The sequence below is a fragment of the Coregonus lavaretus genome, assembly GCF_964263955.1.
Source record: "Coregonus lavaretus genome assembly, chromosome: 34".
NCBI classification, from domain to species: domain Eukaryota; kingdom Metazoa; phylum Chordata; class Actinopteri; order Salmoniformes; family Salmonidae; genus Coregonus; species Coregonus lavaretus.
Window position 1 is genome coordinate 3,578,561 of NC_140021.1, and position 19,477 is coordinate 3,598,037.

Consider the following 19,477-nt stretch of genomic DNA (forward strand, 5'->3'; position numbering starts at 1 on the left):
TGCTAAACTCTGATTCTGCTCTATCACCTAATATCTACTCATATAGCCACTGACAGTGTGTGGTAGCATGAACTGCATGCAGACACCTCGTTTCATTGTATGTTCTTACATTTTAGAATCTTTGGGTTAAATACCCACATATACTCAACGCAAAATTGTAATGTGCTTGTCAGTGATTGTTTTTATCAGTCCCACCCTATCCCCATCCCCAACATATTGCAGCATCAGTGTGTAATGTAGTGTCCAATAGTCATAGCTTTCTCTCTTCAAACATTCCCTTCTGATTCAATTCATTCCTGACCTTGTCCTCCAGAGCCTTCAGCTCTCCCTCCTCCTGTTGGGGGAGGTCAGCTCCCACCTGCTGGGTAAAGTACGCCCTCAGCTCCTGGGTCTCCTTCTCCCAGAAGGCCTTGGGCAGGTTGAAGAGGGTTTTTAAATAGAAGGGATACAGCTTTTGTTAAAATTGACTTTTCCTAGCAAATTTAGGAGAACTTGTTTAGCAGGTTAGGATAATTTATGTGGCAGGTTAGGATACTTAGATTAAGGTAAGGAAAAGGTTCATGGTTAGCTAAAATAAAACATGTAATCAACTTTTGACGTCAATTTGACAAAAGCTGTTTCCCATCTAGACATGACCGTTGAAGAGGGTGCCCATGTCCACCTTGCTGACCAGGCCCTGCAGGTCGATGGCTCCCTCCTGTGGCTCCCAGCCCACCATGCTCTTCCTGGCAGATAGAAGTGAAGCAATGAAAGAGGAAGTGTGTGCAGGAGAAATTGAGGAGTGTGTGATAATCCTTCAGCTACAATTACAGTTACTCTGTTTCTGACAAAGTCTATTTTACGTGTTGAGAGATAATGTGAGAACTGGGTATCTTTTACTGAACTCAAATTTAACTAGGTAAATTGGATATATTTTGGATTATGATTTAGCTACATTTGTTAAAATCCCACACACATTCCCATTCAAGCCTGGGAGATAGAGGAGAGGGAGATTTTATTTTAATTTATTTGATTTAACCTTTATTTAACCAGGTAAGACCCATTGAGGTTAAAAACCTCTTTTGCGAGGGCGACCTGGCAAGAAGGCAAAACAGGGAAATAGCAGCGTGTGCATAAAATATTACAGAAAAATACAAAATACACACAAAAGACAAAGTGTCACAAGTTCCAGATACAATTGAAGATTAGAAACAACTGCAGCTATCACAAACAGTGTTGTCGATCAGAGTCTTAAAAACAGGCAAGGACACTATCTCCCTGAACTTTAATATCTTTTGAAGCATGTTCCAGGATGAAGGGGCATTATGGGAAAAATACTGTTTCCCCATCTCAGTTCTAGCCTTTGGAACAGTCAAGGACAGCAGCGACTGTGAACGAAGACTGTATTGAGTGACTGATCTGGTCAGTAAGGAACAGAAATACAAAGGGAGTTGTCCTATCAATACTTTGTACACAAAAGTGAACCAGTGTTTTAGCCTCCTGGTGGAGAGAGAGGTCCATTGCACCATAGCATTCATCGCACTAATTGACAACATACTAACCAATTGAAAAATCACCTGTACATTGAAATAAGTTAATGTTATTATCATATTAATATTATGCATCCTCCATAAGAATTAATGAAATTCTACACGTGAAACCAACGTCAGTATGCTGCTAACAGTATAGCTTCCTCCACTGTCCCTATCCCCATACCGGGATCAACCTAGTGGTCATCTGCTCCCAAACACACGTCATCGCACTCCTTGACAACATACCAACCAATTGAAAAATCACCTGTACATTGAAATAAGTTAATGTTATTATTATTGGGAGAAACTGTAGCAATGATGTGTATCGCACTGCTTTGCTTTATCTTGGCCAGGTCGCAGTTGTAAATGAGAGCTTGTTTTCAACTGGCCTACCCTGGTTAAATAAAGGTGAAATAAAAAAATAAAAAATAAAAAACCTGGATCGCTGATGCTATGTAACGGCCAATGAGAGGCTTTGAAACCACCGGTTGCTATATTGGTACCCCCAGAAGAAGCATCCTCCATAAGAATTAATGAAATTCTACACTATTTGTTGTGTTTCAAGGACAAAATTACATGTTTTTAAATATTTTGTTGTAGAGGGGACGGTAAAATTAGTACTCTATAAAAAAAATACTTAAATGTCTTTACATGTTTATTTTTTTATTTTTAATGTTCAGGTCATATACAAAGCATGAGCTGTCACACCCAGAGAGAATTACTGAGGTGCTGACTAACAGAGAATAAACTGGAAGATACAAAAACAAATATAGAGTTTCATACTATACATACAGTGCCTTCGGAAAGTATTCAGACCCTTTGACTTTTTCACATTTTGTTGCGTTACAACAATACCCCATAATGAGAAAGCGGAAACAGTTTTTTAGAAATTTTTGCAAATGTATTAAAAATTAAAAACAGAAATACCTTATTTGCGTAAGAATTCAGACCCTTTGCTATGAGACTCGAAATTGAGCTCAGGTGCATCCTGTTTCCATTGATCATCCTTGAGATGTTTCTACAACTTGATTGGAGTCCACCTGTGGTAAATTCAATTCAATGGACATGATTTGGAAAGGCACACACACCTGCCTATGTAAGGTCCCACAGTTGACAGTGCATGTCATAGCAAAAACCAAGCTATGAGGTCGAAGAAATTGTCCGTAGAGCTCTGAGACGAGATTGTGTCGAGGCACAGATCTGGGGAAGGGTAAGAAAAATGTCTGCAGCATTCAAGGTCCCCAAGAACACAGTGGCCTCCATCATTCTTAAATGAAAGAAGTTTGGAACCACCAAGACTCTTCCTAGAGCTGACCGCCCGGCCAACCTGAGCGATCGGGGGAGAAGGGCCTTGGTCAGGGAGGTGACCAAGAACCCAATGGTCACTCTGACAGAGCTCTAGAGTTCCTCTGTGGAGATGGGAGAAACCTCCAGAAGAACAACCATCTCTGCAGCACTCCACCAATAAAGTCTTTATAGTAGAGTGGCCAGACGGAAGCCACTCCTCAGTAAAAGGCACATGACAGCCTGCTTGGAGTTTGCCAAAAGGCAACTAAAGACTCTCAGACCATGAGAAACAAGAGTCTCTGGTCTGATGAAAACAAGACTGAACTCTTTGGCCTGAATGCCAAGCGTCATGTCTGGAGGAAACCTTGTACCATCTCTACGGTGAAGCATAGTGGTGGCAGCATCATTGCTGTGGGGATGTTTTTCAGGGGCAGGGACTGGGAGACAGGATTGAGGCAAAGATTAACAGAGTGAAGTAAAGAGAGATCCTTGATTAAAACCTTCTCAAGAGCGCTCAGGACCTCAGACTGGGGCAAAGGTTCACCTTCCAACAGAACAACGACCCTAAGCACACAGCCAAGACAACGCAGGAGTGGCTTCGGAACAAGTCTCTGAATGTCCTTTAGTGGCCCAGCCAGAGCTCGGACTTGAACCCGATTGAACATCTCTGGAGAGACCTGAAAATAGCTGTGCAGCAACGCTCCCCATCCAACATGACAGAGCTTGAGAGGATCTGCAGAGAAGAATGGGAGACACTCCCCAAATACAGATGTGCCAAACTTGTAGCGTCATACCCAATATAACTCAATGCTGTAATCGCGGCCAAAGGTGCTTCAACAAAGTACTGAGTAAAGGGTCTGAATAGTTCTAAAAAATATTACTGTGCCTTCTTCAGGGTAATGTCATGAATGTTTGAACCAGGTGATGTAGACAAACAACGCAATTAGTGCAACCATTGACAATAGTGAGGGGTGTGTCATAATTATGAGGTTAAATAGAATTAATTGAGTGAAACTGTTAAAAGACAATAGTTTGCAGCATATTGAATATATAAGGCTATTGTTATCATTAACTTTAGCATAAAATTTGCATCAACATACATTATTGTTTAATTTAATTTCACATATATGTAATTGTTTCCAATTTCATTAAATGTTGTTACATGTAATCTTTTGGTTTAACCATAATGCATAATAAGCATCATCAACAGGGGGAACATATTGGGTGTACGCTGACAAGCTGTAGAAAGAATATATTCATTTATAAGACTTGTTCATAGAAAATGACTGTGTATTTGAGGGAGGAGGTGGGATGGTTAGCTTCAACAAAGTGTTCTTACACGTGAATGAGCTGCGGTGTTCAGCTATGCGTTGTTTTAATTGTCTTTTCGTTTGTCCTATGTAGGCTTTCCAACATGAACAGGTGATGAGATAGATTACTCCCTTTGTCTTGCAAGAGATGATAACCCTAACAGGGAGATTCCGACCTGTATGTGGGTGTCTGAAGATGGATGTTTTTGTAGTGCTATTGCACTGTGCGCATGAGCCACATTTGTAGTTCCCATTTGGAATGGGGTGTCAAGAGTGTCTGAGTGGGCTCAGGGGGCAGGTCAGATCTCACCAAGCTACCCCCAATATTGCGACCACGCTTACAGACCACCAGTGGGGGTTCCTTGAAGAGGTGTGCAATTTTTTTGTCTGATTGCAGAATATGCCAGTGCTTTTTCAGGATTGCTTTCATTTTCTCTGAACACTTGGTGTACTTAGTACAAAACACTGTTGCGTTGTTTTTCTTCTTTGGTTTAGTTTTTAGCAATTCCTCTCTTGGTTTTTGAGATATTTTCATCATTGCAGCATCAAGAGTTTTGTCCTTGTAGCCTCTCATTTTGAATTTATCTGTCATTTTCTTAGCATTGCTGTCAAAATCAGATTTGTTTAACCCTGCATAACTGGCTATATGGTAGACCATTCTTGAGGGGAGGAGGATGCATACTATCCGCACGTAGCAAGGTATTGCGGTCTGTTGGCTTTGTGTATAAGTCTGTATGTAATGCATCATTCTCTTTGAGGATCCATAAATCCAGGTAGATTATTTTTCTCTCATCAGTCTGCATGGTGAACTTGAGATATTCAGAGCTCTCGTTTAGCAGAGTTTAGAATTCATTTAGTTCCTGCTGACTTCCTTCCCAGAGCACAAAGACATCTATGTATCTCTTCCATAGGAGAATGTTCTAGAAAGTAGGGGGTGTGTCTCTATTTTGTAAATGAGTGCTTCCTCAAATTGTCCCACATACAGGTTCGCATAGTTGGGCAAAGGGGGAACACATGACCACACCCCGAATTTAAAGGAAAAAGTCTGACTCAAAGATGAAGCAGTTATTGGATAATACCAGTTCAGTGAGTTGCAAGATGCAATCATTAGATGGAGCAAGGGTAGGGTCTCTCTGCTGAAGGAAGTATTGCAGGTCAAAAAATATAATACAAACGTTTGCATTGTCTGCAATAGAATATACTTGTCAAAAACAAATGTAAACATAAAAAAATGCATTTCTGTAGCTTCCAAAATCTTTTTTACAATAGAGGAGTAAAAATATGGGTGTGCAGTGGCTTCCAAACAGCGGACCCTGTCAGTCATCTAGTGTTAATACATATCATTGGATCTTGTCAATGATCTCAAGGCAGCTGGGACCATAGTCACCAAGAAAACAATTGGTAATACACTACGCCATGAAGGACTGAAATTCTGCAGTGCCCGCAAGGTCCCCCTGCTCAAGAAAGCACATATACATGCCCATCTGAAGTTTGCCAATGAACATCTGAATGAGTCAGAGGAGAACTGGGTGAAAGTGTTGTGGTAAGATGAGACCAAAATCGAGCTCTATGGCATCAACTCAACTCGCCGTGTTTGGAGGAGGAGGAGGAATGCTGCCTATGACCCCAAGAACAACATCCCCACCGTCAAACATGGAGGTGGAAACATTATGCTTTGGGGGTGTTTTTCTGCTAAGGGGACAGGACAACTTTACAGCATCAAAGGGACGATGGACGGGGCCATGTACCGTCAAATCTTGGGTGAGAACCTCCTTCCCTCAGCCAGGGCATTGAAAATGGGTTGTGGATGGGTATTCCAGCATGACAATGACCCAAAACACACGGCCAAGGCAACAAAGGAGTGGCTCAAGAAGAAGCACATTAAGGTCCTGGAGTGGCCTAGCCAGTCTCCAGACCTTAATCCCGTAGAAAATCTGTGGAGGGAGCTGAAGGTTTGAGTTGCCAAACGTCAGACTCGAAACCTTAATGACTTGGAGAAGATCTACAAAGAGGAGTGGGACAAAATCCCTCCTGAGATGTGTGCTAACCTGAAACGTCTGACCAACAAGAAACGTCTGACCTCTGTGGTTGCCAACAAGGGTTTTGCCACCAAGTACTAAGTCATGTTTTGCAGAGTGGTCAAATACTTATTTCCCTCATTAAAATGCAAATCAATTTATAACATTTTTGACATGCGTTTTTCTGGATTTTTTTGTTGTTATTCTGTCTCTCACTGTTCAAATAAACCTACCATTAAAATTATAGACTGATCATTTCTTTGTCAGTGGGCAAACGTACAAAACCAGCAGGGGATCAAATACTTTTTTCCCTCACTGTACATTCTAAATGAGCCCCTCTCCCTCAGTCTCTCCTAAGGACACCTCAGCCTCCATCAGTCCAGCTGATCCAGTATTAGTGGGCAGCTGTGTTAATCTGACCTGCAGCAGTACAGCCAACCCTCCTGTGACAAACTTCACCTGGTTCCAGATCAGTGGGGGTAAACCAACATAGGAAGCATCTGGACTGAGTTACACCCTCAATGTGACTGTTGGTGATGGAGGACTGTACTACTGTGAAGCAAGAAATAGTCACGGCCGTGGGAAGTCAACGGAAGTGCAGCTGGCAATTAAAGGTAGAAGCAGTGGCACATTCAATATATATATATATTTTTATCTTTATTTTAACAGGGAAAAACAGACTGAGACGTGGATCTCTTTTACGGCTGTGCCCTGTGTAAACATGTTGACATGTACAGTTTTAGACATACAGACGAGAACATTTCAAACATACAAAACGAAAAACACAATTCAACAGAAACAATCACAGACAACATCATATTGATCCTCCATAACATTTTTAAAATGGGCAAGGGACACCAGAGTGTCTAACTTAAGTTGGATCTGCAGTTTGTTCCATAAATAAGGTGCAAAGGAACTGAAGGCAGTCCTACCCAACTCTGTGGAGACCACAGAAGTCTCTAATGTAATCCACATCTGTGATCTGGTTTTAAAATTAGTATATCTAGTGGACATTAATGATGATATATATGGAGGTAGTTTTAAAAGAAGTGCTTTATAAATAAACAAGAGAGCATGTTGCTCTCGCCTCACAGATAGAGAGGCCCAACCCACATGTTGATATAGGATACAGTGATGAGTTTTGTAACTATCACCCGTGATAAACCTGAGTGCACAATGGTAAATAGCATCCAGTGGTTTTAATGTGTTTGCCGATGCATGCATATAGATAATATCACCATAATCTAAAACGGACATAAAAGTAGCCTGCACAATTTGTTTTCTATTTACGGAGGACAGACAAGCCCTGTTTCTGTAAAGGAACCCTATCTTGAATTTGAGCTTTTTTCCCAATTCAGTAACATGTTTTTTAACAGAAAGCCTATCATCTAACCATACCCCTAAGTATTTATATGCAGAGACCTGTTTGATTTGAGTACCATCCAAGCTAGTGATTACAAAAGTGTTTCTAATTGAGAGTTTAGACCTAGAAAAAAACATGACATTTGTTTTCTTAGCGTTTAAAACAAGTTTAAGCTGTAAAAGAGACCCCTGTAGTATCCTAAAATCAGACTCCAACTGCATTAAAGCTTGGTCCGCTGTTGGAGCAATAGAGTACATCACTGTGTCATCTGCATATAAATGGAATTTACAATATCTGACATCATCACCAATGGCACAACATTAAGAACAATATAGAGATAGATACAGTGGGGAAAAAAAGTATTTAGTCAGCCACCAATTGTGCAAGTTCTCCCACTTAAAAAGATGAGAGAGGCCAGTAATTTTCATCATAGGTACACGTCAACTATGACAGACAAATTGAGGGAAAAAAATCCAGAAAATCACATTGTAGGATTTTTAATGAATCATGGTGGATTATGGTGGAAAATAAGTATTTGGTCACCTACAAACAAGCAAGATTTCTGGCTCTCACAGACCTGTAACTTCTTCTTTAAGAGGCTCCTCTGTCCTCCACTCGTTACCTGTATTAATGGGACCTGTTTGAACTTGTTATCAGTATAAAAGACACCTGTCCACAACCTCAAACAGTCACACTCCAAACTCCACTATGGCCAAGACCAAAGAGCTGTCAAAGGACACCAGAAACAAAATTGTAGACCTGCACCAGCCTGGGAAGACTGAATCTGCAATAGGTAAGCAGCTTGGTTTGAAGAAATCAACTGTGGGAGCAATTATTAGGAAATGGAAGACATACAAGACCACTGATAATCTCCCTCGATCTGGGGCTCCACGCAAGATCTCACCCCGTGGGGTCAAAATGATCACAAGAACGGTGAGCAAAAATCCCAGAACCACACGGGGGGACCTAGTGAATGACCTGCAGAGAGCTGGGACCAAAGTAACAAAGCCTACCATCAGTAACACACTACGCCGCCAGGGTCTCAAATCCTGCAGTGCCAGAGGTGTCCCCCTGCTTAAGCCAGTACATGACCAGGCCCGTCTGAAGTTTGCTAGAGTGCATTTGGATGATCCAGAAGAGGATTGGGAGAATGTCATATGGTCAGATGAAACCAAAATAGAACTTTTTGGTAAAAACTCAACTCGTCGTGTTTGGAGGACAAAGAATGCTGAGTTGCATCCAAAGAACACCATACCTACTGTGAAGCATGGGGGTGGAAACATCATGCTTTGGGGCTGTTTTTCTGCAAAGGGACCAGGAAAAGGGACTGAAAACCTCCTTCCATCAGCAAGGGCATTGAAGATGAAACGTGGCTGGGACTTTCAGCATGACAATGATCCCAAACACACCGCCCGGGCAACGAAGGAGTGGCTTCGTAAGAAGCATTTCAAGGTCCTGGAGTGGCCTAGCCAGTCTCCAGATCTCAACCCCATAGAAAATCTTTGGAGGGAGTTGAAAGTCCGTGTTGCCCAGCGACAGCCCCAAAATATCACTGCTCTAGAGGAGATATGCATGGAGGAATGGGCCAAAATACCAGCAACAGTGTGTGAAAACCTTGTGAAGACTTACAGAAAACGTTTGACCTGTGTCATTGCCAACAAAGGGTATACAACAAAGTATTGAGAAACGTTTGTTATTGACCAAATACTTATTTTCCACCATAATTTGCAAATAAATTCATAAAAAATCCTATAATGTGATTTTCTGGAGAAAAAAAATCTCATTTTGTCTGTCATAGTTGACGTGTACCTATGATGAAAATTACAGGCCTCTCTCATCTTTTTAAGTGGGAGAACTTGCACAAATGATGGCTGACTAAATACTTTTTTCCCCCACTGTATATATAATGAAGAAGAGATATACTTGTTTTTGTGGAACAGACCAGATAAAAAATGCCTGCTATATGTATCTAGGCATGATACCGTTGTAGGATCTTAATTTGATCACTATTTTGATGCTGAGAAGTTTCTTGCACCGCGGGAAATGCAGATAAGCTTTGTTATTTACATAAATTCACTAAACACCTGCACCAAAAAAGTGGTTATATTAATAGTATTGCACTTTTCATGTAGCCTTATTTTGGAGAGCTAATAGCCTAACCACCAATGGAACAACATTATGGACTAAACGTTAAAATACTTTTGCTGCAGGATTATTTTGCTGCAACAATACTGGTCAAATTAAGATCTTACATCTGTACATCTACAGTACACGTGTAATTTGTAATATTAGACAATGTGCAAAATGTTTCCTCTTTTTGGAACAGATGACCATAATATGTGCTTTATTTACAGGGCAAGATGAGCCTGTTAACCCAAAGGTTTATGAGATTATAGGAAAAACCTTGCCGTTGTTTTTCCTTTTCAGCCTGATCGTTTTCTTTGCATGGTAATAAGCATGGGCGGCCTGTTCAATAGGGCGATATGGGCGACGCACTGCCAAACGGGAAAAGGAAGGGATTTTTTTTCTAATCAATTATATCACGGCAACAGTAGTTATCAGTGTTCACGTCTGATCTGCCAGCCACTAAATGTCAAATCAGGCTAAAGTCGTGCTTCAAATGGCCCCACCCGTTTTTGGGGCGATTTCAGTCAAGTTGAAAATCGCCCAGAAGTCTCTCATAGCCTGTCATGTAAAATCTATTTTTTTCACATTTCAAAGCTTTCAATACATTCTCTATGGGTGTCTGTGGGCATGCACTTACGCGCTTTCGTCATACGTGACGTAACGTTGAACGTAACTAAGACAATGGCGGCTAGCAGCGTCTATGTTGCGACCTGCAGTGTGGCGTTATTTTATGTTTTTAATTTGTAGACTTAGTTTACAAACATTCTGCAAACATTCTGCTTTGGACTGATCTTCGGTTTTGGACTGATCTTGTTGATCGTGTACATACCCGCTACGAACGGACTAAATAATGAAAACGCTGCTGGCAGCGGAATCCCAATACAGCTGGGAGACTTGGCTGGATGACAGAGTCCCGGACAGAGAGGTGGAGCCGGCCACCTTCACCCTGGTCAGAGCGGACCGCGATCCTGGTAAGAGAGCGACTCTGTACCCCGACATTGAACTGCTTTCTGTGTCATTGAACCTTACTATTGTTGATAAAACAAGTTTACTGGAGAACGGAGACCAAGTAGAGACTTTTGGACAAGGTGGATAATTGTATAATATAAGGCAGTTTATTCAGAGGTAAAGATATCTGGAATCGCGTGCACGGACCCGTTCGTCAAACTCGTAGGGAGTTTATCAGAAGAGCCCCTAAACATTGTGTGCTGACATTTTAGACAATAAAATGAAGTAGGTTGAATCTAGTAGTTCTGATCTTCTGATTGGTCCTGATGAGTTGGGCGAGGTCACCTCCAGGCTAGTGTCACTGTTGCATTGGCTCTGAGTCGGGTTCTCTGTCTTCAGATGTTCAGCCTAAGAGAAGAGGATTTGTGTGTGTGTGTGTGTGTGTGTGTGTTTGTTATCAGTGTGTGTGTGTGTGTGTGTGTGTGTGTGTGTGTGTGTGTGTGTGTGTTTGTTATCAGTGATGATGTGTGTGTGTGTGTGTGTGTGTGTGTTTATCAGTGATGATGTGTGTGTGTGTGTGTGTGTGTGTGTGTCCTCAGGGCAAGAACTCGTGAGTTGGAAGAACTGAGAGACCTATGGCGTGGGTGTTATCCTTAGCCACCTGCTGACAAGGCTGACAAGATAGGACTCTTGTTCATTGTATTGAATACAAAGGCCCAACACAAAATGGGTCATGCACAAGATTTTAGTCAGACCAAGCTATAACATTATATATTTACTACGACAGTACATTCAACCAAAAGCTAATATAACAAAGGCATCAGAGATTATTTATAATCTGTCACAGAAACTGGAATCCATCTCCCCAGATCAGTCAATAAATGCTTCTGGTATTGACTTATATGCTGCCCCTGTCTTCATGTTGTTGCTGGACATATCTTTTTTTAAATGTGTGTAGGTCACCTAAATCATCAGAAAAATTGCCCCTCCTGAGAATTTTTTCAGGAGCCGCCACTGGTAATAAGCTATTCCCAGTCTCATTGCAAACATATATATCATGCTGTTTGTGCTTTTGCATATGAAAACCTAAATGATGTCAAAATACCTTCATTCTTGTCTTCCAGGAGGAGGAGAACATCTAGACTCTCCAATGGGTTTGAAATGACAGAGAGTTCATAGGGACAGGTGGGAATGTTAGAGTCATCTTTTAAAACCCATCTAGAATGTGCATTTAAGGAAGAATTGATTGAATACTGTGTTGTATAACCAACTGTAACTATGAAGTCATTCTTCTTCTGAAGTGTCTGTCCTGACACCTGTTCCTTTCTCTGTGTTCTCTCCTCCGAACTCCCCGGTTGGTACGGTGTTCTCTAACCAGGCCACGGTCGGGAGAGGGGACCAGGAACCACCACTTAACTACCTAGATGGGCTTTATGTACAAGTGAATAAAAGAGGTGCATGTTAAGTATTTTGCCAATGGGTGTTAAGTGTTTATGTAGATTAATGTCATTATTGTATCTGTTTTCTATTGGTACTTTAGTTACTTTTATATTTGTGTGCTCTTTGATTATCTGCATATTTGTAGAATTTATTTTGAGCCAATTCATTTTGAGTGTTGAGTTCACAGAGCATCCGTTTAATGGGTTCCAGTATAGAGGAACTGCTGAGTTCAACTATCTTACTGAAGGCAGTTTAAGACCATATAAAGTCAATGATGACTGAGGAGAGAAGACACAGTTAGTTGGAGAGACAGTGGTCGGATACAAGACAGGAAGTTGGTGAAGTAAGTCTACATGACGGCAGAATGGTGTTAACATCTACTAGTCACTGTTTCTCTGCATCTTTTGTGCAGTTACCAGAATAATAATATTATCTATTTTAACTTTATATCTATTTAGAAGTTATTGTGTCAGTTTTATGTTGAATTTTAAACAAGACAAACAATTTAGGCTGATTTTAATATTGTTAATTCATACAAATAAAAACGTAACATTCAACTTCAATTAAATCTTTTGGATTTTATTGGTCCAACCTTTTACATATCTAATTTAAATTGATTAAATTGAGATTTTGTGTCACTGGCCTACACACAATACCCCATAATGTGGAATTATGTTTTAAAACATTTTTACAAGTCAATAAGTATTCAACCCCTTTCCTCAACCCCTTTCTTATGGCAAGCCTAAATTCTTTCCGGAGTAAAGATTTGCTTAACAAGTCACATAATAAGTTGCATGCACTCACTGTCTGTGCAATAATAGTGTTTAACATGATTTTTGAATGACTACCTCATCTCTGTACCCCACACATACAATTATCTTAAAGGTCCCTCAGTAGAGCAGCGAATTTCAAACAGATTCAACCACAAAGACCAGGGAGCTTTTCCAATGCCTCACAAAAAAGGGCACCAATGGTAGATTGGTAAAAAGAAAACAAATCTGACATTTAATATCCGTTTGAGCATGGTGAAGTTATTAATTACACTTTTGCACATGCAAAACGCAAGAGGAAAACCTGTGTAGCTCCTCCAGTGACAGGCATGAGGCAAGAGGTCTTGATTTGAATACAGGGCTTTAATGCTGGTCAACCCGTGAGAAATCATTGCTGCTTATCACACAGAGGTGTTAAACATCCTTTTAAATGTCCTTTATCTTCTTCTGTATACTTTCTTTGTAAGTATGCACTTAAACACGATAACAGTGGAAAAATAATTCGCTTTTTTTTGCGGTAAAGTTTCCTCGGTGCGTCGCTAAAGGCGCTCGGGTGACAACACTCGGGCGGAACCAATAATTAGTTCCGTCTTGCTGTAAACGTACAATTCAGAAGAAATTAAATAATAAAACGTGCAAATACATGAAATAACTAAAGTGCTAATACATTAAATAAACTGGCGACAGAGGCAGTTACACTCCCACCAAATCACAAGTGATTTCTTAAAACTTGGAGACAAACCTACTGCATGAATAAATTAAATGAAACTCTGTCCTAATAAACAACTAATAAACTGTGTGTGAGTGTATGATAAAACCATCAGTCTGCTTCTAGCAATGTAACTGTTTTCTGAATGGGTCTCTCCAGGTAAACAGGTTTGGCTGTACGCTTTCCTCTTCCATCCAGGGAGGAGTCACTGATGAGTAACTTGAGTCTCCTCACTCTTTCATCACTTCCAGGATACACCTCGATGACTCTTGCTAGCTTCCATTGGTTTCGTGGTGTGGCAGCATCTTGTAACAGAACAATGTCACCGACCTTTGCATTTCTGCGATCTTTGGTCCACTTCTGTCTGTGTTGGAGATTCAGGAGATACTTCTTTTTCCATCGTACCCAAAAGTTGTTGGTTAAGAGTTGAACTCTGCGCCATCTTTTGCGGAGGTAGAGATCCTCCTTGACAAACTTTCCAGGAGGAGGGAGAATGATTGTGGATTTTCTTTGACAACCACTCTGAACTGCAGCTCATCAGAAGTTACACACCACTGTACTCCTAGTGCTCTTTCCATGTGTGGTTCTCCCAACATCATGGTCAGGTCCTTGACGGCTTTAGCACACTCTTCCTCAGGAATTGTGGCTAAGACTTCTTTGCTGTTGGAGATGAACTTGTGCAATCGAAGTTTGCCTGTGCGACAAAGCTCTCTTGCTTCCTTCACTAGTTGGATTGCTTGGTTTTCAGATTCTACACTTGCCAATCCATCATCGACGTAGAAGTTCTTCTGGATGAACCTGATGGTTTCTTCTCTAAAGCGTCCTTGTCCTTGAGCGGCAAGGTGCTTCAGGCCATAGTTAGCACATCCAGGTGATGAAGCTGCACCGAACAAGTGGACCTTCATTCGATAGATGGAGGGCTGGGCTTTAAGATCTCCATCCTTCCATCACAAGAATCTGAGGTAATCTTGGTCCTCTGGCTTAACATGGAACTGGTGGAACATACGTTCTATGTCACACATAACTGCCACACGACCCTTTCTGAACCGACACAAAACTCCCACCAAGGTGTTTGTTAACTCTGGGCCAGTCAGGAGATGGTCATTCAAGGCTGTCCCTTGAAACCTTACAGAGCAGTCAAAAATGACACGGATCTTACCAGGCTTTTGGGGATGATACACCCCATGGTGGGGGATGTACCACGCTGGGGTCTTGCTAATATCCTCTTCAGGGACAAGCTTGGCGTCTCCACAAGCTAATGTCTCATCCATAAAGGTCTTATAGTCTCTGCAGTACTGCTCATTTCCCTTTAACTTCTTCTCCAGACATCTGAGACGGTGGATGCCACATACCTTGTTATCTGGTAAGTTCGGTCTTCCTTTCTTGAAGGGAAGTGGCATTTCATAGTGCCCATCATCCTTGAGTCTGATGCCACTCTCCATAATTGACATGAACTGGAGATCCTCTTGAGAAAGGTGTTCATCTTCTGAAGCCCTTTCTACAAAATCAGATTCCAACACCTTGATGACGTCTGTTGGAAGGACTACTTCTTTGATCTGTGTTCTACAGACATAGTGCACTTCGTTTGGGAGATTTGGAAGAACTGATGTCACTTGCTTCACAATGACTTGATGGCTTATTCCAAAGGCATCTCCAAAGTCAAGACATGGGTTGCCATAGCCGACTACACTCCAACCCAAGTCTGTTCTCTGAGCAAAGGGCTCATTTTCTTCTCCAGCAACCACTTGTCTTGGTACAAGTGGACAGTTGTAGCCAATTAGTAGGCCGATGTCACAGCTCTGCAGAGGAGCAATTTCATCTGCAATGTGCTCAAGATGAGACCATGCCTTGGCAGTCTCTGGTGTGGGAATATGATCTCTGTTTGCAGGGATGAATTCTCTTGAGTAAGTTACTGGCAGGTAGATTATCTTATCGGAGTAGAATCCTCTTATTTGTAGATCAGTCAGCCTTCTGCTAGGCACCACTGTATTTCTTGAAGCCATTGTGGAGAGTTTTAACTGGACTGGTTCATTTTTAGTGTGAAGCACCTTTGCTGTCTCTTCAAGGATGAAGGTCGTGTCACTCTGTGTATCTAGAAGAGCGTACACAAGAACTTCATGATTTGGCTTACTTGTAGTGGACAACCACACAGGAATGACTGAGGATGTATGGGTGCCTTTAACATTCTGGATAACTCTGTTAGATGTTACCTCGCGTGGTGGTTTTGTCACCCTCTCTTGTGAACGATCTGTCGTTCCTTCTCTTGACTTGTCACTCTCCATTTCTCCATCAGTCCTTGTTGACATTCCTCTTTCTTTGCTGCGATTATCGTGTAGGCAGGTTGGATGTCCTTTCTCACAAGTATCACAGATCCTTCTATTTTCACACTCCTTTGAGCGATGGCCAGGCTTCAGACAGCCAAAGCACAACTTCATCCCTTGAACAAACTTGACTCGCTCAGAGATGGTTTTATTCATACATTTCCAACACTTGTGTAGACTGTGACCTGACTTCTCACAAAAAACACAGCTTGTGGAGGAAGCTTTTTCATCTGAGTTAGTTGCTAGTACCTTTGCTCCGAGAGCTCTGTTCTTTAAAACCTTGATCTGCTCACCTTCAGCAGGTTTCAGAGCATGGAGAGATGTTATTGGGTTATTAGCAATCTTAGCTTCACGTGTGAGAAACTTTACAAACTGCTGGAAGCTTGGGAATGTGTGACTTTCTTCCTCCACTTCTATGACCTTTCTGTTCCATCTCGAGGTCAGCCAGTCTGGAAGCTTTGCAAGTAACTTCTGGTTCTCATTGCAGTCATTAAGTACTTCGAGGCCTCTGATCTGAGTCATAGCAGCCTCACAGCTCCGAAGAAAATCAGCAAACTCTTGAAGTTCGATACTGCCTTTGGAGCTTATCTTGGGCCATGCCTCCAGCTTATCTCTGAATGCTTTGGCTATGAGGAATGGATTTCCATATCTTTCCTCGAGAATCCTCCATGCTGTGTGATAGGCTGACTCTGAACCAAGCAGGAAGTAGCTCTCTATAGCCTTTTTAGCAGGTCCACCCACATACTTTCGCAAGTAATATATATTTTCTTCGGCTGGAATGTTTTTCCGATCAATGAGTGTCTGAAATGAAACCTTCCAGTCATTGAATCTGAGTGGGTCGCCATTGAATATTGTTGGTTCAGGTATAGGAAGACGACCTGCACTGATGGACTCTGCAAGTGCTCTAACAAGAGCTGCTGTGCTGTCATCCTGCTTTGAATGTGCCCGGTCTTGTGGTGAAGAATGGTGCTGCAACAGATTATTTTCATGTTTAACTTCTTCATTTTCCTTCATACAGACACTTTGATGGAGTAGACTGCTTATTTCTTTATCTGAGCACTCACTCTGATCATACACTCGCTGACGTGCCTTAGCAGCCTTTAACCTTTTAACTGTCTCTAGTCGCTCCAGTTGTCTCCGCTTTGCATCTAGCACATTTTGTCTCTCTGCAGCTTCAGCTTCAAGCCTTTCCAATTCCTCAATGCAACACTCTTGTTGTAGTAGTACTTCTAGAGTAGCCTCATTGGCAGCAACTTCAGCAGCGGCATCTTGTCTGCTAACAGAAATCCGACTTGAATGTCTGGAGCTGCTTTGAGCATGAGAGGACTTAGTGCATTGGGATTTGATACTTATCTTGTCTGAGGCTACATACTTGAATATAGACGATGTCGCCCTGTTGCCTCGTTGTTCATCTCCTCCACCGTTATCTGCTGTCTCCAAACGATCTTTTGCAGTTTGGATGATCTTCCTGGTTACTGCATCACAGGTGTCAATTCTGCGACGTGTGTCATGGTCAGGGTTGTCTATGCGCCTTAACTCATCATAAGCAATGTTCAGATTCTCTGAGGCAGCACTTATTTTGCTTATGTGTTCATGTAGCAGGTTGTTTGAGCATTGTCCACTCAAAGCTTGCTTGGCGTCTTTGGCAATAGCCTTCCCCTCCTCATAGCTCACAGTGAAACGGTGAGCAAATCTTCTTATTTGCTCATTGTACAGTTCTTGGCCCTTTTCTGTTAACTTTCGGTCTCTTTGGCTTCTTCGTGGTTCTTGTGAGGAAGTGTGGTCATTAGCTCTTGTGCCTCTAGTAGCCTGTGGTTGCATGTCTATGCACTGCTGCTCTATACTTTCACCTACATTAACCTGCTTTCTCCCAGAGGTAAGACTAGGCTCTGACATTGTTACTTGGTGTACTTAAATTTGGGTTAAATCTAATTTGGCCTGTAGCTAAGTGATTCAGCTCCCATTAGCTATTCACATTTATACTATTTTTACCACTAATATTATTTTTTAGAACATATTCACATCAATCAATATCACGTTGTTCTATGAAATGCAAAATTCAGTCTCTTGTTTGTAGCTTAGTTAACACTTAAACATACACACAACTATACCGTATGAATATGAAGGCAAAAATGTGTCAGTCTCTTGTGGGAAATAGTTTAAGCTTCTTTGCATCAGCTGGATTCATGGTAAGGCGCCTGGATTCTTCTGTGGATGCTGCGGCTGTGTAAATGTCAGGAGCAGATGCACACTCTTGGATGTAGAGATGTCCCTTCTTGTCCATGGATCACGGCTCTTTGGTACTGTCTTCCTCGTCTACTCATGCAGAGCAGATGAGTTCTCACTGTAGCTCCTCCAGTGACAGGCATGAGGCAAGAGGTCTTGATTTGAATACAGGGCTTTAACGCTGGTCAACCCGTGAGAACTCATTGCTGCTTATCACACAGAGGTGCTAAACATCCTTTTAAATGTCCTTTATCTTCTTCTGTATACTTTCTTTGTAAGTATGCACTTAAACACGATAACAGTGGAAAAATAATTCGCTTTTTTTTGCGGTAAAGTTTCCTCGGTGCGTCGCTAAAGGCGCTCGGGTGACAACACTCGGGCGGAACCAATAATTAGTTCCGTCTTGCTGTAAACGTACAATTCAGAAGAAATTAAATAATAAAAAGTGCAAATACATGAAATAAACTGCCGACAGAGGCAGTTACAACCTGGTTCAGTCTGCTTTTCAAAAGACACTGGGAGACAAATTCACTTTTCAGCAGGACAATAACCTAAAACACAAGGCCAAATATACACCAGAGTTGCTTACTAAGACAACATTGAATGTTCCTAAGTGGCATTGTTACAGTTTCGATCGGCATGAAAATCTATTGCAAGACTTGAAAATAGCTGTCTAGCAATGATTAACAACCAAATTGAAAGAGCTTGAAGAATTGTTTTAAGAATGATGTGCAAATGTTGTACAATCCAGGTGTGCAAAGCTCTTAGAGACTTACCCAGAAAGACTCACAGCTGTAATCGATGCAAAAAGTGCATTGACTCAGGGGTGTGAATGCTTAAGCAAATTAAATATTTCTGTATTTCATTTTCAGTAAAACTCCAAACTTTTCTAAAAACATATTTTCACTTTGTTATTATGGGTTATTGTGTGTAAATGGGTGAGAAAACAAATACATAATCAATGTTTTATTCAGGCATTAACACAACAAAATGTGGAATAAGTCAAGGGGTATGAATACTTTCTGAAGGCCCTGAGTATACCAAACATTAGGAACACCTTCCTAATATTGAGTTGCACCCCCTTTTGCCTTCAGAACAGCCTCAATTCATCGGGGCATGGACTCAACAAGGTGTCGAAAGCGTTCCACAGGGTTGCTGGCCCATGTTGACTCCAATGCTTCCCACAGTTGTGTCAAGTTGGCTGGATGTCTTTTAGATGGAGGATCATTGTTGATACACACAGGAAACTGTTTAGTGCGAAAAAACCCAACAGTGTTGCAGTTCTTGATACAAACCGGTACGCCTTGCACCTACTACCACACCTTGTTCAAAGGCACTTACATTTTTTTGTCTTGCCCGATCAACCTATAAATGGCACACATACACAATCCATGTCTCAGTTGTCTCAAGGCTTAAAAATCCTTCTTGAACTTGTCTCCTCCCCTTC

General features: G+C 41.5%; 1 protein-coding gene across 1 annotated transcript in view; it reads left to right on the plus strand.

Moving 5' to 3' along the window:
- LOC311109217 (sialic acid-binding Ig-like lectin 13) overlaps nucleotides 1–12,029 on the plus strand; it is a gene marked incomplete at both ends in the record, with an annotated part of 28,256 nt that extends 16,227 nt beyond the window's left edge. The window contains one exon of the mRNA XM_084152065.1: nucleotides 11,943–12,029. Coding sequence (XP_084008191.1) covers nucleotides 11,943–12,029 — 87 coding nt within the window. The remainder of the gene's footprint in view (nucleotides 1–11,942) is intronic.
- Nucleotides 12,030–19,477: the final 7,448 nt, after the last annotated feature.